The 27,171-nt window shown below is 56.0% G+C and overlaps 1 protein-coding gene across 10 annotated transcripts in view; it reads left to right on the top strand.

The window, feature by feature from the left end:
• The window catches only part of Agpat3 (1-acylglycerol-3-phosphate O-acyltransferase 3), a 55,095-nt gene extending 35,465 nt beyond the window's left edge, over nucleotides 1-19,630 (top strand). For 6 of the 10 annotated variants that reach the window (XM_063224607.1, XM_063224605.1, XM_063224610.1 and 3 more), the window contains 8 exons: nucleotides 4,602-4,828; nucleotides 8,282-8,451; nucleotides 8,626-8,787; nucleotides 9,309-9,462; nucleotides 10,686-10,788; nucleotides 13,013-13,088; nucleotides 16,662-16,860; nucleotides 17,559-19,630. In XM_063224607.1, the coding sequence (XP_063080677.1) occupies nucleotides 4,651-4,828; nucleotides 8,282-8,451; nucleotides 8,626-8,787; nucleotides 9,309-9,462; nucleotides 10,686-10,788; nucleotides 13,013-13,088; nucleotides 16,662-16,860; nucleotides 17,559-17,647 (1,131 nt within the window). In that variant the 5' untranslated portion in view covers nucleotides 4,602-4,650 and the 3' untranslated portion in view covers nucleotides 17,648-19,630. Of the gene's footprint in view, nucleotides 1-4,601; nucleotides 4,861-8,281; nucleotides 8,452-8,625; nucleotides 8,788-9,308; nucleotides 9,463-10,685; nucleotides 10,793-13,012; nucleotides 13,089-16,661; nucleotides 16,861-17,558 lie in introns of those variants that run through there. The other 4 variants (XM_063224611.1, XM_063224609.1, XM_063224612.1 and 1 more) reach the window with 3 other exon arrangements.
• The last annotated feature ends 7,541 nt before the right edge of the window (nucleotides 19,631-27,171 follow it).

Here is a 27,171-nt window from a genome sequence, read left to right as displayed (position 1 = left end):
GGTCACTCTTGCCTCTTGACCCTCTACTCTGCCCTCCTGACCAATGGCTTAGAAACACTGCCTGGCTGAGGTCTGAGCTCATCTCCAGACCTGGACCCTCAGGCAGGGAGCACCTTGCGGTGCCAGGCATGCCAGTTTCTGTCTCATCCCCAGGGGCCCAGCCTGGTACTTCCCAGCACCCAACTCCAGCCTCCAAGGACTGAGGGCACAATGCTGCCCCCTGACCACTGTGTGGGGTTCCTTGGAAAGCCCCTTGCAGGCTCCCAGAGCGCTGTCCCACTGTGTGCCATGGTGCCGTCCGGTGGTCTCTAACCACCGTGTTCTGCTTAAGGCTGTGTGCCCTGTGCCCATTCACTGCTCACTGCCCATGTTCCCGAGCATGTCCAGCTGCCAATCTCAGGTCTCCCGACATCTCCACCCACCTGGGTCCCGGGTTCCAGAGCAGCCACAGCAGGCGGCTGCCCCGAAAGTGGGGTCCTGTCTACCTCCATGTCAACCGCCTGTGAGGGCACCCATATGCCCGTATGAAGCAGTCTGCCGAGTCCTTTACCAGCCCTGCCCTGCCCTGCCCAGGTCTGAGAAGCACTGCCTTGACTGGGTAGCTGTCACAGGGCCATTGTGCAGTAATCAGCCTGGGAGCAGTGCTCTGCTCTGTGTCCCCACCAGCGCTGCCCTCAGCAGGACACCACCGGAACACCCTGCAGTTTAGAGGCTGGGGTAGGTGGGGCTGGGGTCCTCACCAGCTGCCTTCTCAGTGGCACTGGGGCCGGGTCTGTCCTTAGGTCTGTGACCCCCACCTCCCTGCCCCATCACCCCTCCTTGCTGAGATTCCCTGGGTGGCAGTGTCCCCGGGGTTCCTGGGTCCCTCCGGCAGCTGGCTGTGTGGCCTTCTGCTCTCAAGCTTCCCTGGGGCCTACGGAACCATGGCACCCCCTCACCACATGCAAGGCCCCGTGTTTGTCTCGAGCCCCTCCTGACAGCCTCGGCCAGCCTGCTTACACTGGGCAGGGCTTGGCCTTGGCGAGGCTTCTCGTCCTCCCCAGTGGCCGGGGCTCCTGGAAGTCAGTGGAGGTAGCTCCTTGTGGGGACAAACCTCACCACCCCGTGTCACCCACATGTGCCCAGGGCAGGGAGCTTTATATTTCACAGTTGACAACAGGCACTTGTGTCTTGCACACTGGGCCTGCCAGTGACAGTGTCAGAAGTGACAAAGGCACAATGACAGAGACCTTAATCCCCTGCTCCCCGTGGCTGGGCAGGACTTGCCCTCTGTCTGCCAGCATGGTGTGCTGCCTGACCCTTCCCCCACCTTGCCCGGGAGTGGGCCTGTGACCGTCCCCTGCCCTCGGAGCCTCCCCTGGCTGGAGCAGTCTATTCAGACACCCCAGCTAGCTGCTCCAAGGAGGGTGAGGCTGCCCACAGGGCCCAGCTCTGGGTTAGGCTCCAATGTCAGAATCTGGGGCTTTGCTGCTGTCCCAGCCAGGTGGCATCAGGCAGGTCACCTGCCCATCAAGGATCCGAGGATGGCTTCAGACTGCCATTTAACTGTACCTGTTTGTGCCTGGAGAGATTCTAACAGAATCTCAGTGATGCTAAGAGAGGCCCAGGCATGGGCCAAGGGTTCTGAGTTCATCCTGTATTTTGATGGCAGACAAAGGCATCCTGCTTTTGATGGCAGACATGCAGGTCCTGTGGCCCATGGAAAGTGTGTGTGAGGTGCGTGGCATGGGACCTGGGTCTGGGGGCAGTGCCACGGCTGCCTGGCTCAGGGTGCGGGACTTGAATGAGCCATAAGGTGTGTGCCAGCCTTGAGGGCTCATGGCTGTGACCAGGACAGAACAGGACAGGAACTGTGGGATTTGCTTGTCTGATTCTACAGTTGGGGGATTTTAATAGGTTCTGGCCATATTCGTAAATGGCTTCTGGGCTTGTGCATCTCGAGGACCGGAAGCTCCCTCAAGACCTAGAGAGGTGAGAGCCCCCCTTCACAGACACTGGGCTGTGGGCCAGCAGTTTGGGTTCCTCCTGGCTCCTTGGGGTCAGTCCTGTGTGAAGGAGCCTAGGCCCCCAGCTGAGACAGCCCAGACCATTGCCCCATCTTCCCAGGCCAAGCCCAGCTTCTATGATCGATGGCAAAGGGTGCGGGGAGTGTGCAAGCTTCTGGCGGCCGCTGGGAGCCACCAGCACCACTTCCTCCCTGTGAGCAGGAGCCCTGGGGGAGCACAGGGTGACCCATCCAGGACATGTGTGGGACCCTACTGAGCAGCTCTGCTCCAGGTCTTGCCTTCACAGTGACTCCTGCCCTGGCCCTTCATTCTCATGGGGGGGGGGTCCTCTCCCGGGGACCAGCATGTCCTCCTCTGCCTGGTAAATTGTGCGTGTGGTGAGTGGTAAGCCAGCACCCCAGCTGTGACAGGGAAAGGAGAGCTCGGGTGTTTCGGTTCTGCATCCTGGCACCCAGGAGTCCAGAGGGCCAGAAACGGCAGATGCCACAGGACACCCTTTTAGGGGTTTGGTGGACCAAAAGTGACGTTGAGTGTGGAGCAGCCTGGAGTCTTGTATGTGGCCATCCTGTGAGCCTCTCGTGGTTGGGGGGGAGACGAGCCCATCAGAGACCAGTCAGCGTTGTGGGAAGGGTGTTGGGTGGTGGTCACTGCCTCCTCCGCGTGTCCGGACCCGTCAGAGCATTACTGCACGTGAGCAGTGTGATGAGGAGCGGCAGGGGTGGAATTGGAAGGTTTGGTGTGGGGCCGGATTGACCCCAAGCTGGCTTCTGAGGGCTTCATGCCAGTCCCCCGGCTACAGGGTCAGACAGCGATCGTGGCCAGGCCAGGTGCCAGGTGATGGCTCCAGGGGGCCCAGCCCCAGCACATCCCAGGGTAGGAGAAGGAGCTGGGTGACGACACTGCGACTGCCAGGGTGCTGCCTCTGGTGACTTAGTCAGGAGTGTGGAGGACCTGTCTCAGGCCGGCAGAGAGCATCCCCACAGCAGGGAACACGGGTCTTGTGGGGGACAGTGGGGATGTGGCGGGGTCCTGACCTGCTCTGATCAGCCCTTTCTATTCTCTGTGCTGTTTGGAGCAGTGAGTTCATTCTGCAGCTGCTTCAGGGTTACCAGGCTCCGTGGTATGATCAGTCAGGAGCTACCTTGGTCTCAACGGTCAGCAGAGCTGCAGCCACCTAGACGGCTGGGGCCTGGAGGCCCTGCCACTCACTGTTCCCTGGCTGTGTGAGCAGCGACACACCCAGGCACCACTGGGCCAGTCTGTCCGGGGCAGGTCCCCATGCAGCACATACGGGGGCCTCGACCCAGTGCGGTGGGGTTGCCCTCTCATGCCCAGGTCAGGGAACTGAGGTTGCGTACATCCCCAGGCAGAGGGCAGAGTGGTGCCCTGGGCGGGAGCAGGCATCGAGTGCCCACAGCAGGGTGCTCCGGGGCCCTGGGCTCACACATGGGCAGCCCGGGGTTGATGGCCCTGCTGTTCCTGCTCCACCCAGCGTCACAGGGCCAGCCCTGGGGCCCTGCAGAGCATGGGAGCCGGCCTCCTGGGTCCTCGTAGTCAGAGCCAAGGCTGCCGGTCACTTAGGGCTCACATGGCAGCATGAGGGAGGCAGGTTGGGTGTGCTTTGATCTTTGCAATGAGGTGCTGAGTGGATGAATAAACCCTGGCTTGCACTCTGGCCCTGGGTGTGTCCTCGTGTCTGTCTGTCTCTCTCGTGAGTGTGGGAGGGTGGGTGCATATGTGTATGATGTGTCTCTGTGCACATGTATGTGTGGTGTGCATGGTGTCAGTGTGTTGTGTGTGGCATTAGTGGTGTATGGTGTTAGTGTGTCTGGTGTGTGTGTGATGTTCGTGGTATGTGGTGTTGGCATGTCTGATGTTCGTGGTGTGTGGTGTTAGCGTGTTTGGCGTGCATGTGGCAGTAGTGGTGTGTGGTGTTAGCGTGTCTGGTGTGTGTGATGTTTGTGGTGTGTGGTGTCAGCGTGTCTGGTATGCATGTGATGTTCGTGGTATGTGGTATCAGTGTCTGGTGTGCGTGTGATGGTGTGTGTGGTGTTAGCATGTCTGATGTGCATGTGATATTTGTGGTATGTGGTGTTAGCGTGTCTGGTGTGCATGTGATGTTTGTGGTGTTAGCATGTTTGGTGTGCATGTGTCAGTGGTGTATGGTTACAGTGTGTTAGTGATATATGATGTATTAGTGTGTTGATGTGCTATAGTGTAAGGTTAGCATGTTGGGGTGTGTGTGTGAGGCATGTGTGGTTGTAGCTGCAGTGTTAGTATGTTGGGCCATGTGTGTGAGGGGTGTGTGGTTGTGACTGTGGTGTTAGCATGTTGGGGCACATGTGTGTGAGGGGTGTGTGGTTGTGATGGCGGTGTTAGCATGTTGGGCTGTGTGTGTGAAGGGTGTGTGTTTGTGACTGTGGTGTTAGCATGTTGGGGTGTATGTGGTTGTGCCGCGTGTTAGTCTGTTGGGTGTGGCATAGCAGTGGTGAGGGTGTGGCATGTTCGAGTGGGCCATGTGTGTCCGGAGGGCTGCCCCCAGGGCAGGGGTGCCGTCCTCCCCGACACGCCCACTGACCGTGCTGCCTCCCGCAGGACAGCTGTCCTCAGCGAGGGCCCCTGTGCCCGGCCCTGAGCGTGCGCCATGGGCTTGCTCGCCTACCTGAAGACGCAGTTCGCCGTGCACCTGCTCATCGGCTTCGTCTTCGTGGTCAGCGGGCTGGTCATCAACTTCATCCAGCTGTGCACGCTGGCCCTGTGGCCCATCAACAAGCAGCTCTACCGCCGCCTCAACTGCCGCTTGGCCTACTCGCTCTGGAGCCGTGAGTGCCGCCTACGTGGCCCAGGCGTGGGGGTGGGTGCCACCACTGGGATGTTGGGGAGTACGCTGGGCGGGGCTGGCCTGTAGGCCTTGGGGCTCCCATGCCAGGGCCTCTGAACCGTAGGCCTGGCAGCTCCCTGTGCTTTGGCCTGGGGCTGTGGATGAAACCCAAAGAGCAAAGCATCACGGGAAAGGGTGCAGATCTGCCCAGGGGAGGGACTATGAGGGAAGGGGCACTGCACCAAGGCCAGTGAGGAGGAGGCTGTGGCTATGGCACAGGGACCAGTGAGGAAATGAGAATTCGCACGCAGAGCCCAGACACTGTCAGCCCAGCCTCAGGCTCACACTAGGGCACCCAACTGCAGCCAGGCATGGGGCTCCCGCTCCACACCCAGGGGCAGGTGTGCACATCCAGGAGCCTGTGTAACACCACTGTCCCCCTGTACACAAGGCGGTCCATGGTGGCGCTGTGTAACCAGTGCGTCCCTGGAGAGCGATGTGGAAGCCCTGTCCACAGTTTCCCTGAGCTGCTCCACGGCCACAGGGCAGGGATGCCGAGCTCACAGACAGGCCATGGGGACCCGCATTCTGCAGCTGGCAGTGAGCCTCCTGCCCTTCATGAGACCGAACACGAAGTGTCCTTGGATGGAGTCTCCTGCAGCCCGTGCCCCAGCAGAGGAGGAAGCTGCATGACCGCACAGCTCACTGCCTTCCTGACTTGTCCTGTGCAAGCGCCTTGGGGTGGCGTGCAGTACCCCGCAGGAAGTGGGTACCCCAGGGGCGGTGCACTGGGGAGTGGGTGCAGGGGGCCTTCCATCCTCCCCGTCACGGCTGCCACTGGGCCACAGTGCTGTCTTCAGACCCCATACCTGGCTCAGGAGTGGCAGTGTCTGGGCCCCTCTCAAGCGCTTCACAGGCCAGGCCTGCACGTGGCAGCCGTGGCTCCCAGAAGGTTGGTTTCCATTTTTAATGAAAAGCTGTGGGAACAGAACTGGAGAGTCCACAACCCATGGCATGCCATTGCCATCCTGAGTCTCGCAGCAATGAGGACACCATGGGAGGGCAAAGGTGGATTCGCAGAGACCAAGCGACAGCCCCACTCCCACCCGACCCGTCTGCCACTGTGGGACAACCAGACTCGCTCAGCAGAGCGAGAAAGTGGGTGACACAGCTGCCTTGATCGTGACTGCTGGAAGAGGAGGCTGAGGCAGTCTGCACCATACCCTTGAGTGGCTCTGGGATGCTGTGCACAGGATGTGGGCTTGTAAGGAAGATGAAGTGCAGATGGAGCCCACAGGTGCCGACGGAACAGTCAAGGCTTCTCGAAGCAGCAACCTGAGGGGCCTTTCACTTGGGCCGACGCTGTCAGTGCGACAGCCTGGCCGGATGCAAGTGCTCAGACACTGCTGGGCACAGCAGAGGATGAGCACCAGAGGATGAGATCCTTGGAGCCGCTGCTGGAAGGCATAGGGGTAGAGGACAGGGCCGGAAATGGGTGCCAGCCCCGCTCAGAGGAGAGAAGCAGGGTGCAGTAGGGGTGAAGCTCCTCAGGGCAGTAAGCGAGTACCTACCACGAGGCAGCATCAGCAGGGCCGAGCCCTGACACCTCAGTAACATCACAGGCACTGGAGAGGCTGGGCCACCAGGGCGCACAGGCAGAGGGGCCACAGCAGCCCAGGTGGACCTCAAGGGACTCAGCCCAGGGAGGCAGGGTCACCACAGCCCGCAGATGACATCGGCCAGAAGAAAATGAGTTAAAGACACCGGCAGAGCACCCCCCACAGAAATGAAGAGCGTTCACCGCCCACACTGTACCAGGGATTGAACTCACAACCTTGTGCTTGTCAGGCAGGTGCTTAGGCCATTGAGCTAAATCCTTGGCCCGCTATTATTATTTTGGGGTGGGGGCGGTCTTTTTCCTTTTTATCGGTACCGGGAATCGAACTCACAACTGCCTGCTTGCAAGGCAGGCGCTTATGCCGCTGACTAAATCCCCAGCCCCCTATTTTTTTAAGAATAGAGTTGAAAGCCAGGTGTGATGGTGCACGCCTATAATCCCAGCCCTCGAGAGGCTGAGGCAGTAGGATCACTGCAAGTTCAAGGCCAGCCTGGGCTACCCAGCAAGACACTGTCTCAAAAAAACAACACAAAACAGAATTGGCCTCCAAACGAAGCATGGTGGCACACGGCTGTAACCCTGGTACTTGGGATCCATGGTAGGAAGAGCCCCAGAAATTCAAGGTGAGCCTGGGCCACGTAGCGAGACCTGTCTCACAAAACCAACAACAAAAAGCCAGAGGAAAAAGAACAGATGAATAAAAGAATAACCATCGCCAAAGTTGACCCTGCATTTCCAGAAAAAATGGCAGCCCAAGAAACTGCAAAAAACTGGAAACCATGTGAAATAACAGCGCTGCCTGCGGGCTGAACTGTGCCCTGCACTCCGACAAGCAGCTTCACACAGGGTACTCCCGGCCGTGCTGGTGTGGTGTCTCCCAGCCGTGCCAGTTCGGTGTCTCCCAGAGCAGGTCCAGGCCTGCCCTCCAGCTAGCGCTGGACCTGCACAGTGTGGACTGAACACCAGCCCACTGGCACCCCCTGAAAGGAACTCGAGTACAATTGGCTCTTTGCTGGGCAGAGACACAAGACTGCTCCCCATGGAATCCTGCAGACCGGAGCTTCTCATGAAGAGGCTGCGTGCAACCTCCACCCAGGACAGCAGTCCCACTTCCCCAGTCTGCCCTTAAGCAGGCACAGGCCTGTGGGCTCCAGGCAGGACAGGGATGGACACAGATCTGAGCACTGGTGGCCACCCATGTGCCACCAGTGCCCTCGGCAGCACCTGCTGCCCTCGGAGCTGGACCCCACTGCCCGAGGAGCAGACACTGGTGTCAGCTGGGAGGGTGGGCTACAGGGCACAGGTTTCCTGGCACACACGGCCCTGTGCCTGTACCAGAAGTGGGCAACATGGAAGTCCCTCTTGCAGGCCGGCCTAAAAGGGCTCACAGGGCTCATTGTTTTTTTGCGGTACCAGGAATCGAATTCATGACCTCAACCTTGCCAGGCAGGTGCTTATGCCACTGAGCTAAGTCCCCAGCTCTTCATTGGTTATAAACTTGCAAAAATTTTGCTCCAGAATATAAAACCCAAGGAAGCATTAGAGCAAACCACCACCACCCCCACCACGTTCCCAAGACACAACTCTTCTCAGTTTTTCCAACTGTGAACCCCAAGTTGCAGAGGCCCACTTCCCACCCACCATAGGCTGTTGGTAGTCGAGTAGCCTGTCCGTGGGCACAGCGCCTGAGGGACTGCCCCTGCCCTTTCTGGCCTGTGCCAAGAGTGGCCAGTGAGCCCTAGAAACTCATGGCTGGTAGAGACCTCTGCACCCGTCCCTAGCGCCCCCAGCACACGTCCTGAGCCCTGCACCAACACCCTTGCCCACTGCCTGCAGAGCTGGTGATGCTACTGGAGTGGTGGTCCTGCACCGAGTGCACACTCTTCACTGACCAGGCCACCATGAACCACTTCGGGAAGGAGCATGTGGTCGTTATCCTCAACCACAACTTCGAGATCGACTTCCTATGCGGGTGGACCATGTGCGAGCGGTTCGGCGTGCTGGGGGTGAGTGAGCTGCCCGAACCAGGCTCCGGACTCTCTCCTGGGAGACAGCCACGCCCGTGTCCTGGGGTGGGGTGGGGCTCTGATGGGCTTAGGGCACCCTCCTGTATCTCCGTGGCCTGGCCACACCGCTCCTTCCACCCCTGAGGTGCCTCAGCCTTCTCCTCCACCCTCCAGAGCTCCAAAGTCCTAGCCAAGAAGGAGTTGCTGTATGTGCCGCTCATCGGCTGGACGTGGTACTTCCTGGAGATCGTGTTCTGCAAGCGGAAGTGGGAGGAGGACCGGGACACTGTCATCGAGGGGCTGAAGTGCCTGGCCGACTACCCTGAGTACATGTGGGTAAGTGTGGCGCAGGCGGGGCCTCGGGTCCGTCTTCCTGCTCAGACCCTGGGGGCTCGGAGCTTCCTGGGTACTGTGTCCCTGTCATCTCCGACAGTAGCCAGGCTTTGACCTGCTGAGTGCTGGGGGCAAGGGAGGGCAGAGAGTGTGGAGGACGTCCCTGGGCCCCAGCCAGTGACCCTCATGAGTGTCTTCCAGCTCTTGAGCATCTCTCTCTAGCTCGGGTTTCTAATGCCCAGGGCGTGGGGACCAGACAGACTGGCTCTGCTGTCCTTCTGTGGTCGAAGGCCACAGCCCAGAGATGCTGTCCAGTGTCGCCTCATTCCAGAGAGTTCTGTCCAGAAAGCAGTGCTTCATATGGGTCTGTAATAAAACAGCTGAGGATCTTGCCATGTGCCTTGTCTTGGGTGGCTCAGAGGCTGGGGTTGCTGAGGCCCCGGGCAGCGCGGGAGCTCTCTTGTTGGGGCTTTGGCTCCCGCGGACAGCCCCGGTGTGACCCTGTGTCCCCGTGTGCCCCCCAGTTCCTCCTGTACTGTGAAGGGACGCGCTTCACGGAGACCAAGCACCGTGTCAGCATGGAGGTGGCCGCCTCCAAGGGACTGCCCCCGCTGAAGTACCACCTGCTGCCGCGGACCAAGGGCTTCACCACCGCAGTCCAGTGCCTGCAGGGGACAGGTAGGGGCCACAGGCCACCGCTGTCTTTGGGCTCCTGCGTGCCACAGGAGCTGTGCCAGGTGTGGTGCACACCTGTAGCCCCAGTACGCAGGAAGCTGAAGCAGAAGGATCACTGTGAGTGTGAGGCGAAAGTCTGGAAGTGAGTTCAAGAGCAGCCTGTACTGCATAGCAAGACCTTGTCTCAAAGGAAAAAAAGAAGAAAGATAAAAAACTGAAACCTCTTAAAATATCCATGTCAGCGTTGTATAAATTAGTCACTGAAGTGTGCAGGCAGAGCAGAGGCCGAGTGAACACAGCAGAAGGTACTCAGGACAGGGTTTTGTTTAATTTTAGTTTTATTTATTTATTTATTTATTTTTGGTACCAGGGATCAAACTCACTACCTTGCGCTTGCCAGGCAGGTGCTTTTGCCACTGAGCTACATTCCCGGCCACACGGCACAGTTTTAAGATGATAAAGCACTCATGAGAAACAGTTATAGAAGATACACAGGGATGATTAAAGGTTACAGTGGGTGTTTACATGTCTGGAATTCACTGGAATGAAAGATCCTTGCCTTGAGCTCCCCCCCAGACCTCACTGCACACCACTCCTCCCAGCATCCCACCACTTCCCGCAGCAGCTCCGGAGTCCCCTCTCCTCAGGGTCTTTAGCTGGGCTGTCCTGGCCGCCTTGCTGTCCTGAATGGATTCAAAAGGTGCCCCTTTCATGGTCACTATGACCTTGGGGAGGAGCTGGAAGTCACACGATGCCAGACCCCATGAACAAGGCGGATGAGGACGCAGCATCGTGATTTTAGGAGCCGCCTGTCCATCAGCTGGTCCTCGGCTGTAGCATTCACTGTGTCTTTTATCCTTTTCGTAAAGACCCTCAGGAAAAAGGGCTCCCAAGCTGCTGCAGAAAGCGTTCAGCACAATGGTGTAAGACTAGAGCAAGGGGAGGATTCCCAGCAGTGTGTCTTTCACTGTCATAATTTTTTTGAGAATTTTGTAATGGAAAAGTTTATAAGGGAAAATGTGATCACAGATCCATGTAATTAATATGCACGGAGCTGGAAGGAAGGGGGAGCACGCAGAGGACAGGTGGAGAAAGGGGGAGGTGCGGACTATGGCACACCCGGTGGCAGACGCGGGAAGTACAGGCCAGAGCTGCCCTCGAAGAGCTAGGGACACAGGAGAGGGCAGAAGGGACCGCTCAGCCCTCTGGTTTTTCTTCTCCCATAGTGGCAGCTGTCTACGACGTGACCCTGAATTTCAGAGGAAACAAGAACCCGTCCCTGCTGGGGATCCTCTACGGGAAGAAGTATGAGGCGGACATGTGTGTGAGGTGAGTGTGCTGCCTGCGCCACCTTCCCCAGAGCACAGCTCTGGGCCTCCAGACGACCGGCAGGCCACCAGGGAGCATGGGCCGAGGGCGGTGCCCAAGGGCCTCGGCATCCCCAGCTGTCCATCAGGGCCAGCACGAGGCCATCTCCTGCCTCTCTCCTGCGAAGCCATGCCGGGTGCCCTGGGTAGCCAGTCTGGGGTGGGCTTAGCATCTGGAGGACATGCAGTGGGAGGGGCTGTGCGGGTTCCAGGGGATGTTATGCGGGGTTGTGTTGTTGATGTCGCACGTGCAGAAGTGGGGTTTGTGGGCCCTCATGCTCTCAGCTCCCCTGCGGCATCTGACCTCCCTGAGCTCAGATTCACCTGCTTGGTGACCTTTGAGAGGGAAACGGCACCCTGTGCTGTAGGCTGTGGAGCTTGAGCCTGAGCAAGTTTAGAAAGAACTATTCCTGGCCGCCACCCCGCTGTAGGAGCACCTGGGACAACACCTCCAGGGTAGACATCGAGTGAGCGGCTGTGTCCACACTGTAGGCTGCAACTGCAGGGTCCCCCTCCATCCTGGCCGTCACTGTGGCGAGTGTTGGGGTGATGGATTGATGCAGGGGAGCTCACTCGTTTGGAGCTTTCAACCGTGACACTTGGGCGGTGCCCTGGACCTGTGGGGAGTCACACTGTGGCGGACCATGGCGGAGGAAAACTGCGTGCCTGGGCAGCCAGGAAGCAGGAGAGGAATAGGCTGGGCCCAGAACGCTGTCCTCAGTCCTGGCCCCAAGATCGAGGACTCCTCTGCTAGGCCCTGCCTCTGAGGCTCCCCTGCACCCCTGGACCAACCCTTTGTCAAGAATGCTGTCCCTGGAGCCATCAGAGATCCAGACCATGGTGCCCACTGCAGCACAGAGGGGTTGTCCATTCTGCTGGGGTTGGACCTTGTCATCTTCAGAGCTGGCTTTTGTCCCCAGCTGGGAAGCAGCGTGACCTCTGACAGGTGCCCGAGGTGGCCAGAATTACTGCACGTTTTAGTCACTTTCTCCCGTCTGGGACACAACACCCACAGCACCCACAACTCGAAGGTGGGAGGACTGTGGGGTATCCCAGCTGATAGAGGTTCCAGGCAATGGCCAGTGGGCTCCACAGCCTGCGGGAAACAGAGGGCCAAGGGAGGAGTGGGCAGGCGGGAACCTTCCAGGCCATGCCCTAGGGCCCGCCTCCTAACCATGTGGCACATGCCCACATGTGGGACTTAACCCACGAGTGAGACAGCAGCGCAGCAGGCTTGAGCTCTGTAGCCTGACCCAGGGAGCAGGGACCCAAGGCAGCCTGGAAGGCTGCACTCACGCCCCCTCCTGGCCATCCTGGGCACAGCGCCCACCTCACACAACACCCCTGGAAAGACAGTTTCTCACTGGCTGTAGTTTTTTGCTTTTTGTTTTGTTTTTAAGCCTACAATACAGAGACTTCTTTGTCCCTCATAAAAGTCCACTGTACACCAGATGGCTCTCTGGGCAGCTGCACTGTCCCCACGGTGGCCCTGGGCTGCTCTAACTCAGCGATGATTCTGCAAAACTGTAGCAGAGTCTAGAGTGCCCAGCCGAGTGCTAGCCATTGGGCTCCTTGCTCAGTCTCAGGGCGATAGAGCTCATGGGGGCTAGGGACATGTGGGTTCCAGCACCGCAGGACAGGGGAGCAGAAACCACACCTGCTATGCTTGAGGCCTGGAGAGGCAGGACTAAGCCCCATGGGTACCTCAGTCCCTCCCACGCTGGGCACCCTGCACTGTGGCCTACAGGTGAGGCTCACACCTTGGACTCCTCTGGGCCACCCTGCCAGCCAACGCTTGGTCCCCTGGCTGGGGATCTCACTGGTTGATTGGGGTGCAGGCTGGGCGTGGGGTGTCTCCATTCCTGTCTTTTTTCACACTTGGCAGCAAGTGCACTTTGAAGGAGAATGGTTAATTCTCAGTCGTGATTATTTCCTAGGAAGGGGAGGCTGAGCGAGGCTGTCCTCCTGCGACGCCCATACATCCCCAGACAGGGAGATTCCTCCTAGGCCTCCCCGGGGCCCTGGCAGTGCCCGCTGGGCTCCATGTCGGGGAGGGGGCACCGAGGAGGAATTGCCGTGCTTCTTGCCTGCTTAAAAGGCAGAGTAAGGCCAGAGTGGGACACGCACCCCTGTGGCCCCTGTGAGCCACCATGGCTCATTCTTGCTCTTGGTCTTCTGTGCCGCAGGAGGTTCCCTCTGGAGGAGATCCCACAGGACGAGCGGGAGGCAGCACAGTGGCTGCACAAGCTGTACCAGGAAAAGGTAACGATGGGTGCGTCCCTGGGCCTTGGGCCCCGGGCAGGTTTGGGAGAGGCAACGCATGAGTTGCCCAAACTGGACACAGAGACTCTGCCTCCTCAGAAGCAGAGGGCTCCACACACTTCTGGTCCCCTCCTTTTTTCTTCCCTTTTTCTTAACATTTGAGAAGTCGACACTGGGGGAAGGTGTAAAGGTAAATCAGGCGTGGACAGCCACACTGAGGACAGCAACACATTTGTGTCCTGGCTATAGACAAAAAGGTGTGCAGCAGGCATCCCTAGCCACACGGGCAGACACTGGTGCTGCGGGTCTGCTGTGGAGAGCCCAGGGCTTTCCCACGGGACCATGGCCTGCTCACCTGCTCCGAGCTACCCCGAGCTACACTCACTGCCGTGGAACCAGGGCGTCTGCTTCCAGCACGCGGTGACCAGGAAGTCCTTGCTAGGGTGACAGAGGCCCTTTCAGAGGCCCCAGTGAACTCTCAGAGGACAGGGCAGCCTCTGGCAACCCTCACAGTGGGGGTGTTGGCAGAGCCCTGGAAAGTCAAGTCAGGGTTCCACTGCCTCCAGGAAGCAGAAGGCTGACAGGAAGGTAGGTGCAGGAGCCCACTCGGAGCCAGGCCCTCCTGTGGGGTGACCTCGGTGGTGGAGGTGCCTCCTGGGCTGCGGGAGTCTGCCCTGTGACTCAGCTGCCACCCATCCTTGAGGGCTCCGAGTTTGCACCTGTGCTGACCACAGCATGGAGATGAGCAGGAGACCGGATGGTCGCCAGCGCTGCAGGGAGAGACCGGCACAGACACAGGGCTGCGACACTGCATCAGTCTCAGCACCATGGGGATGTTTGGGGGCCCAGACCCTCCTGGACAGCCAGGGACACAGCGTGCAAGTGGGAAGACAAGGCCTCTGAGAGGGACTGGAGGACAGCAGACAGAGACGGGCTAGTTAAGAGCGGACATGGCAAAGGAGAGAACAGGATGAGGTGAGCAGAAGAGAGTAAGGGAGGACAGGAGAGACGCTGCCCTGGAGTGGCCTCACAGGGGTGCACATGGTGCCTCTGCAGCTCCAGCCCTCCAACAGGACTCCCCACAGCCGTAGGTGTGACTCAGCCTCTTCCTAGCTTTGCACTTGTACACATGCACATGCATCTGTAGCATGCACACACGCATGTATACACACACAGGCACGCACAACTGAGCGAGTCCAGTGCAGCCTCGCTGTACCACCTGCTGGACCTCTGGGCCCTGGGGAGGCCCCAGCCTGGCCCCAAGTGGCTGGAACTCAAGATACGCAGTGCCCATCTGGTGGTGGAAGTTGTCTGAACAGAAACTAAAGCTACAGAAAAGAAAACCAAGTGCAGGGGGCTGGGGATTTAGCTCAGCGGCATAAGCGCCTGCCTTGCAAGCAGGCAGTCGTGAGTTCAATCCCCGGTACCGATAAAAAAGGAAAAAGACAAAAACAAACAAACAAAAAAAAAAAAAACAAGAAAATCAAGTGCACCGGGAGCATTTTCTCTAAGAATAGTAAAATAGGAAAGCTTGCGTCATATTGAATGGAGACAGTGAAAGTGTCCCTCTAGGGTCTGCAGCAAGAAAGGACTCTGCTCCTTTAGCCATGTTTGGCACAATGCTGGAGGCTCAGCTGGAGCCATGGGACAGGACGGAGGAGCAGAGACCTCCAAACTGGACGGGGAAGTCACGCTGCCCATTTGCTAACATCATCTCGTGGAGAAAACCTGAGCATCCTTCCTCCAAACTGTGAGATCACAGAAGTTCACTTGTAGAATATGTGATCCTATACAAAAGCCAGTAGTGTTCTACACAGCAACAATGAACTAACTGAACAGGGAATCAAGAAAACAATCTTAGTTACAATAGCTACACAACAAAAAAAGTCAAAGACCAGCCTAAGAGTAGACTTAACCAGGGAAAGGGAAACATCCACATTGAAAGCTGTAGGACATTGATGAAAGAAATGGAACATACACATTCACAAAGCAAAGACAGCCTATGTTTGTGAACTGAAAGACTTAAAATGCATATGGGCCCACCGAAGACCCCAGATAGCCAAAGCAGTCCTGACTAAGGACAGAGCTAGGGGCATCCATACCTGACTTCAAAACACTCTACAAAGCCATCATAACAAAAGCAGTATGGTACTGGAATAAAACAGACCAAGGGAACAACAGAGAATCCAGGAATAAATCCACATATTTTCAGCCAACTGATGCGTAACAAAAGTACCAATAATAAGTACTGGAGAAAAGACAGGCTGTCCATATCATACTAGCAAAACAAGGTGTGTGGGTGCAGAAGAATAAAACTGGGCCTTGCTGTACAGGGCATGTAAAAAGCTCAAGGGCCCTGAAATGATGAAACTGCTACACGAAAACTTAAAAACTTAAGACATTGGTGTGGGCAAAGATCCAACCATGAAAGCACAAGAAACAAGAGCAAAAATTGACAAATGGTATTAGGTCAAACTGAAAATCTTCTGCACAGCAAAGGAAACAAGCCAGAGTGAAGATACAGCCACAGGGTAGGAGAAACATTTGCAAAGTATTCGTCTGCCAAGTGATCAGTATTCACAGTGACAAGGAACGTAAATAACAGCAAACATAATCCAGTTTACAACTGGGCACATGCCAGGGGTATAACTCGGCGGCCCAGCGCCTGCCTGGCAGGTGCAAGTTCACGAGTTCAGTTCCCAACACTCGGCCTACGGCTTATACGCCGTCTGCATGTGCTGAGCTGTGCTCCCACGCGGTCACAGTGTGGACAAGGCCGCATCATGCCGTGCAGGGTGAGCAGAGCCAGTGTGGCTGCGGCACAGGGACTCCTGTGGAAGGGGTTTCCCCTGCGCCCTGTTCCCTGCAGTGTAAAATATGTAACAGTGCATCTTCAGTTGCTTTGCAAACCCTTGTTTTAAATTTGCAAGAGAGCATCTCACTGCACATGGGGTCCCCTGCTTTTAGTCACGGCCGTCTTCAGGATCCGTGCATGGTGGCAGGGGTGTGACTCCCACCTCTACCCCCAGTGGCCCATGTCGGGTAACTGCTGTCTGTGAGCTCCTAGGCCTTTCTCTGGGTTAGTGTGATGCCCCCAGCAGCAGCTCCTGGTTGCCAGGGTCCCCGTGACATCCAGCAGGTGGCCCCCACACCCACATTGTCACTGAGAACCCAAGGAGAGAGCAAGAAATGCAGAGAATAAGGTAGAAAGGTAAAAGCCCTGGCTTCCCACACCCATGTGAGATCAGATGTGCTTTCAGGGTTCCTGGGGTCCATGTGCCACTTTACTCGCTGCAGTCAGTAGCCCACAGCTGTCACACCCACATCTTGTCTGTCATGTCTCACTAGTCACCGTGAATGATACTGGTCCCACTGGCCGGGCTCTTGGGACTGAGCGTCCTCCTGCCCAAGAGAAGAGCTGTGGGTGGAGGTGGCCCTGAGCGGCCCTGTTGAGCCTGACAGAGTGGCAGGGTGTGGCCAGCGGTGTGGCTGCACCCGCCAGGCCCAAGCTTCACGCCACTCCCTGTTTTGGGGTTGCTGGTGAGGCCACACCTTTCTGCTTCCCGGCCACAGGACGCGCTGCAGGAGATGTACGAGCAGAAGGGCATCTTCCCGGGGCAGCAGATCAAGCCCGCCCGGAGGCCGTGGACCCTGCTGAACTTCCTGTGCTGGGCCACCCTGCTGCTCTCGCCTCTCTTCACCTTTGTGCTGGGTGTCTTCGCCAGCGGGTCCCCCCTCCTGATTCTCACATTCCTGGGGTTTGTGGGTGCAGGTAAGGGGTACCGTGATCGCAGCTAGCAGTTGGGGACCCTGGTAGCCAGGACCATGAGGCCGTGGCTGATGGGCAGGGCTTGGGGGTTGTCATCTGGACCACCGGGTTGTTAAGAGCCACAGCATCTGCCTGCATAAGGCTGCCCACCTAGGAGGGGCCATGGACAGGGTCCCAGTCACTCTGTCACAGTTGGACCCACAGAGGCTGGGCTGTTGGCCCTACCGCTGTCCTTTCTGTGCCTGGCCCTGAATGCAAGGCCCCACAGCCCACACGGTCACCTGTGCTGCACAAACAGCACCGCTGTGTGGGTGCTGCCGGCTGCAGATGGTCCCCGCTGGTGAAGTGGTGTCTGGACGGATGCACTACCCACCACACTGCCCCTTGACCAGCTCCCAGCCCTCACCCCCAACAGGCTTCCTGGAGTCCACAGGAGTGTGAAAGGTCGCAGAAGTGACCAGAGCCACTGGCCACAAAAGACAGGGCTCTGGGTGTCCTGCTCGTCCATCTTGGCTCCTCTGTCACCACTTCTGATGCCCTTGTGCACAGGAGATGGGCTGGCAGGGGACACCATGTGTCCCTGAGTCTACCTGGGCAGGGAGGAAGGCCCCGGGCAGAGGGTGTGCAGGAGCCCTGAGCCCAGAGCAGCCTGAGGCGGGGCAGTGTTCTAACCACTCTCTCTCTGTCTCCTGTCTTTAAAGCATCCTTCGGAGTCCGAAGACTGATAGGAGTGACCGAGATAGAAAAGGGGTCCAGCTACGGAAACCAGGAGTTTAAGAAAAAGGAATAATTGGTGGCTGTGATCGAAGGCACGTAACCTGCCGCGATATCCAATTAACTCAATTAAAAACAGAACCGCACACAGCACGAGGAGACAGAGACATTTAGAAACTTATTTTTCTTATTAACTGGTGACTAATATTAACCAATAAAACTTGAGCCAAGAGCAAAGAACTGGGAAGGCCTGCCGGGTGAAGACGGCGCTCGGCTTGCACTGTCCCCGCCTCGGACAGAAGCCCCAGAGGGCTGGTGACCCACCTGGGCACCACAGCTGGCTCCCTGAGGGGTGTCACCATCTCTCCAGAGCTCCACTTCCAGGGGGCCTTAGGCTGCTTTCTCTTCTTAAACTTAGATGGAGGTTTCTGTTTTTATTGGTATTTCAGGAACTTAACCTGGCCCCTCAGCTCTTCCCCTGTTCCCTCAACACTGGCTCCTTGTGAATCTTCTGCTGTCCCTGGGGGGGGGGGGCGGCGGGTGCCAGCCCCCCAGAGAGCTGCCGTCCCCCTGCTTGGCACCTTGGCTTATAGAACCTGTGGTGGACCGGAGACACCCTGATCGAGAAGCACTGAATGTAAACTGCACCTGCGGACCCGGAGTGCATCCCGTCCATCCCGCTGTCCCCTTTGCCCCGCTGTCCCCTCCGTCCTCTGTCCCCTCGCACAGGGCTGGCAGGATTGAGTGCCCCTTTTGTTTTCTGCGTCCCTGCTTCCTGTTTCACTGCGTGTGGGCATCTCGCGTCTCTCCTTATAGCGCAGGGACCCTAGGGGACTCTTGGCCCCTGGGTCCTCCAGCTCCCCATCCTGCTCTTCCTCCATGTGGCCATCGGGCTGGGGCAGGCACGGGGGGCACGGCAGCAGGACCACAGATGTGCAGATGCTTGTGGCGCCCTCAAGCCCTTCTTGAGTCTGTCAGTCTGTCAGTCAGTCTCAGGCCCATGGTGGACCGGGGGAAGCTTTCGCTCATTGGTGTGAGGATGGCTCGCCCCTCCTGAGGGGAACAGGAAGCAGAGGCTGCCCGCTCACCCTCTTGGGGCCCATGTGTCCTCAAGGAGGCTGCTCCTGTCTTGGCAGGTGTCCTTGAGGCCCAAGGCCCACTCCCCACCCCCACCACGGTCCCACAGAGGACTGGCACCCGGTGTCTTCATCAAGGTCCCATGTCCTACCTGGAAAGTGTTTTTTCCTGCAGCACGAGCCCAGCCTGGCGGACAGTGGCCGCTGGGCCCCTCGAGTAGTAGGGCAGGTCTCTCCCACCTCAGCCAACTCGGGCATGGCCCTGCTGGCCAACCGCATCGGGCTTCCGTCCAGACTTCCCGCAGCCTCCTTCACCATCACACTCCCGCCCCTTTGAGCGGGGGGAGAGTTGGACAGTTGGGTGTCCTCTGGCGTGGAACCGCCATCTGAAGGTAGACGGGTTGCATGTTCCAGGGAGAGGCAAGAGAGAGGGGCAAGGGGCTTAGAGAGGAAATGGAGAGGTCGAACCGCATGGGTCCTGGGTGTTCAGAGGACCCAGGAGGCAGCCTGGGTCTGTGGAGAGGAGAGCGACGGGCCAGTTTACCTGGTCACGGGCTCTCCAGGGCCTCTTGAGGGCAAAGGTGTCCCAGAGGAACACATGTGGGCCTCCTCCTCCTCTCGAGTGGCCCCACTGGCCTGGGTGCTAAGCCACCCAGGGCCTCCCCTCCCTTCCTCCCACCGCACGCTGTTCCTTTTCTTCCGAGTGCTCCGGCCCATGTCGTCGCTGAGTAGCGAACACCACAGGGCCCCCTCCCAGACCGACATGTGAGAGGTGAGCCATGCACTGAAGATCAGGGCGCAGGCTTCACCCCCAAGACCCTTCTTCTGGCCCAGCTCCCCTAGCACCACCACCCCTGAGAGCAATAAAAACCATGCTGTGAATGTTTGGGCTTTTGGGAGAGGGGGGATTTGCTTTCATCTGCTTGGAAGGAAGAGGGAGGGGTGCACCTTTCATTTTTAAATTAAACTCTCCTGTGTCAGAATAGTGCTTTCTGTTTCCCTTTACCCCACTCCTGCGTCCTGCTGAATTCAGGCAGCCTCAGGGCCCAGGCATCTTGACACCCACTCTCGGACATCTGTGCCAGCCACGTGGGGCAGTGCAGCCCAGGCCTGGGGCCAAGGCCTGGGAGAGTTGTGGGGATGGTCCTCGGACCCATGGGAGGCCCCCTGGGACCCCAGGCCCTGCCTTTGGTTGCCCACGGGGGACAAGGTCTCCTGGGCCCCCCACTGCCCATGTCTTTTGGCACAGGCCAAGCCAGGTGCCTGGGGGTCCTATGCTCCCAGAGGGCTCGTCCACCATCTCCGTGGTCTGCCTACACTGCGTCTTCATGGTGGCCCTCCCAGGTCAGCTCAGGCAGACTTGGCTGGAGCTGGGGGAGGGCAGTGGTTCTGCCTGCCACCTGCTAGGTCCAGGGCCTACAGGACGTGTGCAGCATTTCCCAGTGCCTTCGCGGAGCTCCTGGCTTCTGTGAACGCAGCGAGGAGGAGGCAGGAAGCTCCCCAGAGCTGAGTGGTTGGAGAAGGGCATTCTCTACAACAGGGACTCTTTCCCTAAAGTAAGACCTGAGGAGAGTGCAATGGCTTCTTTCTGAGAAGTCCTTTAACTAGAGATAGAAAAGCCCTGCTGTCCGGCCTGGGACACCACAAACAGCCATTGGGCACGGAGTCTGATTGAAGAGCTGAGCTCTGTGTTTGTAAACTGCAAACTAATGTACGCCAGCCATGCGAGCAGCACTTCCTGGTAAAAAGCAGTGCAGGTGTGAGCCTGGCTCACCTCCCGCTCCCCAGCTGTGCACCATGACCTGAGAATGTCCCCTCCATTCAGCTGGCCATGGTGTTCCTGAGCACTGGTGTTGGTCTGGGAAGACCAAGATGCAGCGGTGACCCATCCTCAAAGTACAGCCATGGCCGCTCATGCACTGTTGGGAGGTGTCCATGAGCATCCTGGGATGTGGGGCCAGCAAGGAGTAGCTTTCTGCATGTGGCTTTGTGTCTGCCTGAGCCCTCACAGGGCAGGCCCAACATAACCTCTCGCCTGCCGACTTCCTAGCCCCGTGCACACACTTGTGCTGCCTGTCTCTTCTGCTCCCAGCAAGCCGCATGCAAGCCCTGGCATGCGACACGCAGTGCCCGGCAGGGTGGCACAGTTTCTGGCCCCTCTGCGGCATAGCTGGACTCAGGACAAACCCTAGAGCCAGAAATGCCTGCCTTCTGGGAACAGCACGTCCCCGGCTTCTCTAGCAGCTGCCCAAACCAAAGGCAAGCTGCCTGTAGCATCTCAGTCCTGGGGTGCACAGGAGGGGTGACCCACAGACCCAGGCTCTGGCTTGGTCCTGCAGCCCTGCTGTGGGGTCAGAGCAGGTGCTGAGCCTTGGTCTCCTGATTCTCATATTGGGGCCAGGATTCAAAAACACAGGAACAAGTTGGGGTACAGTGTCACACTGTAACCTGACTGCCTGGGTGGACCCCTGAGTTACATTTACATCAAACCCGTGCTGCCTGTCAGTGCAGGAGAGTGCGGGATTCTCACCGACAGCCCAGGAAAGAAACAGACATCTGTGCTCGCAGGGCCCAGAAAGCCACCACGATGCTGGCCCTGGAGTCCCCAGGCCGCACGACAGGTTCTGCCCAGATGGCTGAGTACTAGCAAAACTTCGATCTTTGCACTGATGAGCTCATGTGACGCCGGTTCCTAGCTTTTTAGTTTCCTAACTTTCTGTTGCAGAAGTGGACTGCGAACGAGATGCTGAAAGCACTAAATAGTTTTACATTAAACTGGAGTTATGTGGCCCTTGAGGAAATGCATCCGCTCTACCCGTATTTATTGTCTCAGAATTAGATGTTTGACAATCAAATGTTGTTTGCCTCAAGGCCAGGAGACTTGACTGGCTGCTTCATCGGACAGCTTGCCAGCACGTGCTGTAACCACACATGGGCATCTCTGTCTGGAAAACCACATTGTGACTCCGAGCGCTGCCTGCGACAGATGTGAAGTTCTTTTTCTATTACTGAGAAATCACCATACCTGACTGTTGGCCAGTTTTGCAGGAACATGTTGTATACAGGGTGCAAATGTATTGTACAGCTGCTTCCTTTTGTACACTTAATTTTTACAAGTTTTGCTACTCACAAGCTTTATAGACTTGAGAGGGGAGGTGCTCTGCTGGGAGCTGTGTCCCATGGAGGGGGGCCACGTCAGCCGCTGGGCGGAGCTCTCTCCAACTGGGCTGTGGCAGGGAGCGCGCGATTAGTGGTTGTTTTCTGGGTAAGATGCCCCACGCATCACATTTGTTTGTTAAAAATGCTGCTGTGAAAGAGAGAAATGAAATGTCCATAATACAAGAGAAAGTGACACTTGGCCTCCTTTCGTTTTATGTCTGGTCTGCCTGGACTTCTCCTGGGGGAATAATCATGGGAATTTTCCCTTGGGGCCACCACATTCCAGGCCCTGGCCTTTCAGATGCCTCAGGCTGCTGCCCTGGGCTCCTGCTCCTGTGCCTGGTGCCTTCTGGAAGGAGCCGAGGAGGAGACCTGGCAAATAGCCTAGACATGGCTGGCATGGAACATGTGCCGAGGAACCTACTGTCCAAAGCCAGGCTCTCATCCGAAGCAGGCATGTGCAGACCCAAAACTTTTTTCAAAGCAAATTCTACTGAGGAAACCAAAGAATCCCCCTTTCTGTTTTATTAGAAGAGAAAAACTTAGTGAAAACAAAGGGTATTCTGGGTTCTTGTGTGTCTGTCTCAGGAAATAAATTGTGTGAGACACATCTGGTACCCTCTATGCTCGGGAAGGCCCCCAGGTGATGGGCACTCTCTCCTGGAGGGCTGCCTCCCTCCAGGGTGGCACTGGGGCCTCCGCACTTTTGCACACGCATGCACCCCCCTGCATATCCAGGCACACACTCCAGTGCACCTGTGTGCTCACTGGGGGGGGGGTGCAAAACGTGGTCCAGCAGGAACAACCCTGTTCATAGGTAGCCTTAGAGCCTGGTTTGGGGTGTCTCCCAAAGGGGGACAGAGTGACCACAGCGGTGGGATCTGCAGAGAGCTGCACCTCTGAGAAAGTGCGTTCCTGTCTGTGGAGCTTGACAGAGAACCCACAGGTCCGGTGACATCTCTGAGGGAGCTGGCCGTACTTTGTGACCTTGGTTTTGCTGTTAGACACAAGCTTTTCCTCTGCCCACAGCCTGCACCTTGGCTGGGCCAGGCATCAGCTTCCAGTCCTGCCCGTGTCCAGAGGGACCTCTGAAGGTGTGTGCACAGACATGTGCACTCGTCAGCAGACATGTCCCCTTGGCTGGCCGTGGGCCAGGGCAGAGGCATTGGGGTGGACCTTGGAGCACACACTTGCAAGACTGGGTGCCCCTGCAGCTCTCACAGTGTCTGCTGGGGTGGAGTTGCTCCCACTATTGGTCAGGCACAGGAAACACCATGAAGGTCCCCTCTCACAAGGCTGTCACATGCTTGAATTCTCCCGAGTGGACTGCTTGGCCTCCTAGGCACCATCCCGAGGGATGCAAGGTCCTCCTTCTACAGCAGGGATCTAGTTTCCTAGCTCTGCCCTTTCCCTGTTACTGGCCAGCCCCCTCTTATCCCAGCTCTTCCTGAGGGCAGTTTCTTTTCTGGAATTCATTGGTGGTAAATTCCCTCCACTGAACATGTCTTCCTTCCCTTGGTTTGAAACAAGAAGCTAGGTGTGTGGACAATTATGGGCTGGCACTTCTTTCCCTCTCTACTTTTTTTTTTTTTTTTTACCAGTACCAGGGATCTAACTCATGACCGCCTGCTTACAAGGCAGGAGCTTATGCCACTGAGCTAAATCCCCAGCCCCTCCCTCCCTACTTTTAAGACATTTCTCAGGATTTTGTGCTTCTGCTCCTGCTAAGAAGCCTGCAGAGAGCCTCTCATTCTCTGCTGGGAGGCCTGTCCCTAATCATGGGGTCACTTCCCATTTCCCTCCTGTCAATGCAGCCTGAATTCAGCTACAATGTCTGACTGTGAATTTCTTTGTATGCAGTTTCAAGTTAGATCTGACTCCCGATTCTGAGAATCCAGTTTTTCAGTAGTGGAAGCAGCTTCTTAACTGCCACCCGGCCACATCTTGTCTGCACCATACTCCTGTTTCCCCTCCCTCCTCTGGTCTACGCTGGGCTCCAGTCCCAGTCTCCAGCCCGCTCTCGTAAGTCCTGTCTCCACTCTGCCGCCTGAGTGGCCCATGCCCATTGCTTATCTGTGTTCCAGTTTACAACTCCCAAGTTCCTGCCTGCAATCCACTGTAACCTGAATCTGAATCTTTTACACTTTAGCACTATGCATTCTTTTTAAAAGCCTGGGTTTGTTTATTTATTTATTTGTAAAGATTGAACATACTTAATCAAACTGTTCAAAATCTCAGTGCTCCAAAATCCAAAACCCAAAACACCAAGTGGGAATTTCTACCCCTGACCTCACACGACAGGTCACAGTCAAAACACAGGTGCAGTAACAGTGTCACATAATGTGATCTTCAGGTGGTATCCAAAGTAGATTGAGACATAAAGTCCTGCATCTGCAGACCTGGGTTCTGGCTCAAAGGCATTTCATTATTATGGACAAACACTCAATAGTCTGAAAACATCTGAACTCCAGAGCAAAGGCTCAAAGCCTCAGGGGCCTTCAGGCCTTCACCTCCCTCCACTACACTCCTGTTCCCAGCACGGGCATCACTTGCCCTCATTCTCCAAATCCTGAACCTCAGTCCAGAAGAACCAAGGCTGCAGGGTTGAAAAGCACCATCTGCATGTGGGCTTCTGGGACTGTTCCCAAACTGGAGGCCAGACCGCTCCCCAATCCTGGAGCTCAGGACCTGGCCCTGGGGTAGGGGTGGCCCTGGTGGTGTGGGGGTCAAGGACAGGCCAGCAGATTCTGCAGCCACAGTTCTGCTGCTATGCATTGTCCAGTGCAAGGCCGTGCCCTGTGGACCTGTGCTGGCCAGCCGGTCAGCACCCTACTCCTTTTCATGGCCGAATGCTTTCCCATTGCCCAGCATAGTTGCATTTAACTTACCCTTCCCTAGCAGATGGACATGGGCTCCTTGCTCTGCCTGGTGCCAGGAGCAGCCTCTGGAGATGTCGGGTACATTCTCTGTGGATGTGAGGAGTGGAGCACCTGGTTATACGGTAACTAGATGCTGAACCGTTTCCCATAGCAGCTCCTGATTGTCTAACCATCCATACCCACAGCCCCAGTGTCTCCACACCCTTCCTGACCTGACCTTTGGGTTCCTAGCATCTTGTTGTGGGTTTTGTTTGTACCTTTTTTTTTCCTTTTTACTGTATTTAATCATACATCTTTTGCATCTGACTTGTTCTCCAGTCTGTGATAGAATAATTTTGAACATTATTAGTGGCCTTTCATCCTAAAATATATATAATAAATAGTCTTAAGCAAACTCTGAAATTAGTTAGAGTACGCGCCATGCTCAGGGACTCCCTCTGAGTGCATGTGCTGCCTCTCCAGCTTCTGGTCATCAGGCCCAGCTCTGCCACAGGGCCCCATGAGGGGCTCAGCTTCAGGAGTGCAGAGTCCTGCTTAGGCTCCCCTGCACTTGACTCCAGCGGTCAGGACAGACTCTGGAACCTCACTTGAGCACACCCACCCTGGCTGATCCCTGATTGCCTGGGGAGACCATGACACGTGAGCTGGTTGAGGTGGCCCTGAAGATCCCAAGAGTCAGCTGCAGGAGGCTTCACTTGCTTTTAAAAGTGCAGAATTGCAATTATTGTACTCTACGAAAAATAGCTTCGTTTATATGTGTATTATAGCAAAGCCTGTAACGTGGCCTTACTGTATATGTGTTTTCCTTCTCCCTCTGGGTGACCTAATTGATATGTTAATCGATGCTCTTCTCTGTAAAAAATTACAAAACCTTACCTAATTGATATGTTAACCATTGTTGCCCTCTACAAATAACAGATTTGGTGCTAAAATAAGCTAACAGGAGTTGTTAATTACTCCTAGGCTTACCCATTCTCTGCTGAGGAAAACAGGATTTCTTCTTATCTAAACTTGCTTGTATGCAGGGAGACTTGCTTGTTAGCACATCCCTTACCTGACCTTGCTCTCCCCAAGGAATGTAATCTCGCCATATTTTCTGTTCTGTAATGTGCCACACTGCCTTCCCCCTTTCCCTACCCGGTGGTAGTCTGTCATAAAATGTGCTAATTGCACTGTTCTTAAGATAACTGGGGCTGGGGATTTAGCTCAGTGGCATAAGCACCTGCCTTACAAGCAGGCAGTCATGAGTTCGATCCCCAGTACTGATAAAAAAAGGAAAAAGACCAAAAGAAAAAAAAAAAAAGAAAGAAAGAAATTACAGAAAAAATGTTGTGGCTTAACCCTAACGCACCAAAAGGGTTAAGTTCCAAATCTTTGTAAAAACTTAAGTTTCAGCTTCTTTAACTTTCGACCCCTTCCCACGTTAGTGTTAACGAGCTGTCCTGAGATAATTAACTTTCTACTTTCTTCTCCAAATGTTATTGCAGATGTGCTATTCCAAGATAATGCTTATCTGCAGGATGGGAGTAACTTAAAAGACACCAAAGACTCCCGATGTTGTCAGAACTAAGTGGACAGCTTTACAGTTTCTAGACTTGAGTCAACAGCTTAACAGCTCTGTGGGTTTCTTTTGTGTCCCCCCCCCCCTTCTCCAGTCTCGGGGCCGCGCAGTCTCCAAATTGGCTCCTGGAGACTCGTTGCCAAGCCTGGCCTAATTAAAGCCTTTGCTCCCCAAATTTAATTTTTGCTTCCTTGGATTTTATTCCGGGGTCCAATCTATCACATAGTACTGTTAGGAAAAACAGACCAAACATGGAAGAATGGCACTGATGAGGTGTAGGAGGCAGTTTATTACTCTGGTGGGCCCGACTAGGATCTCTCCTACAGTGTCAGAGCCCCACCAGGCAGGACTTCAGGGCTGTCCATACAAGCAACTGGGAGGTACAAAGGCAGATTTAGTGCAGTATGATTGGAGGCTCGGGTGACATCTTGGATTGCTAAGGGAGTTTCAACATGAGCTATACAAAGCATGGGTTATACAAAGGAAGAAATATCCTGTTACACTTTAAGTTACTCTCTTGGTTACTTTTCTCTCATTGTTGAGACAAAAGACCTGACACCCACAATGAAGGAAGCAAAAGTTTATTTAGCTCACAGTTCATCAAGGTTTCCTTTCATAATTTCCAAGTCAGGGGGCCTGAGGGGCAACATGGAGGCTGCTGCAGATACCAGAAGTGACCAGAGCAAAAGGGAAAAAGAGGAAAGTATGCCTCCCTTATATTGTATGCTGGCACCTGCCCATGGATAGGTACAGCATTCACACTGTCAATTCCAGCACTAGACAATGAACCAATCACAAACACTAGACTCAGCCACCTCTATGTCTGCATGAGGCTTTGGGGGGACTCCCAGACACAAACCATAACAGTTATATTGCAAGGCCATCAGTTGGACAAGCTTACATAAAGGAAGGAATGTTTTATTAT

Source organism: Cavia porcellus, unplaced genomic scaffold (genome assembly GCF_034190915.1).
Source record: "Cavia porcellus strain 051 isolate PalLab524CR breed Dunkin Hartley unplaced genomic scaffold, mCavPor4.1 scaffold_15, whole genome shotgun sequence".
NCBI lineage: Eukaryota > Metazoa > Chordata > Mammalia > Rodentia > Caviidae > Cavia > Cavia porcellus.
Note: the sequence above shows the minus strand (reverse complement) of the source record. Positions and strands in the feature narration are given on the sequence as shown.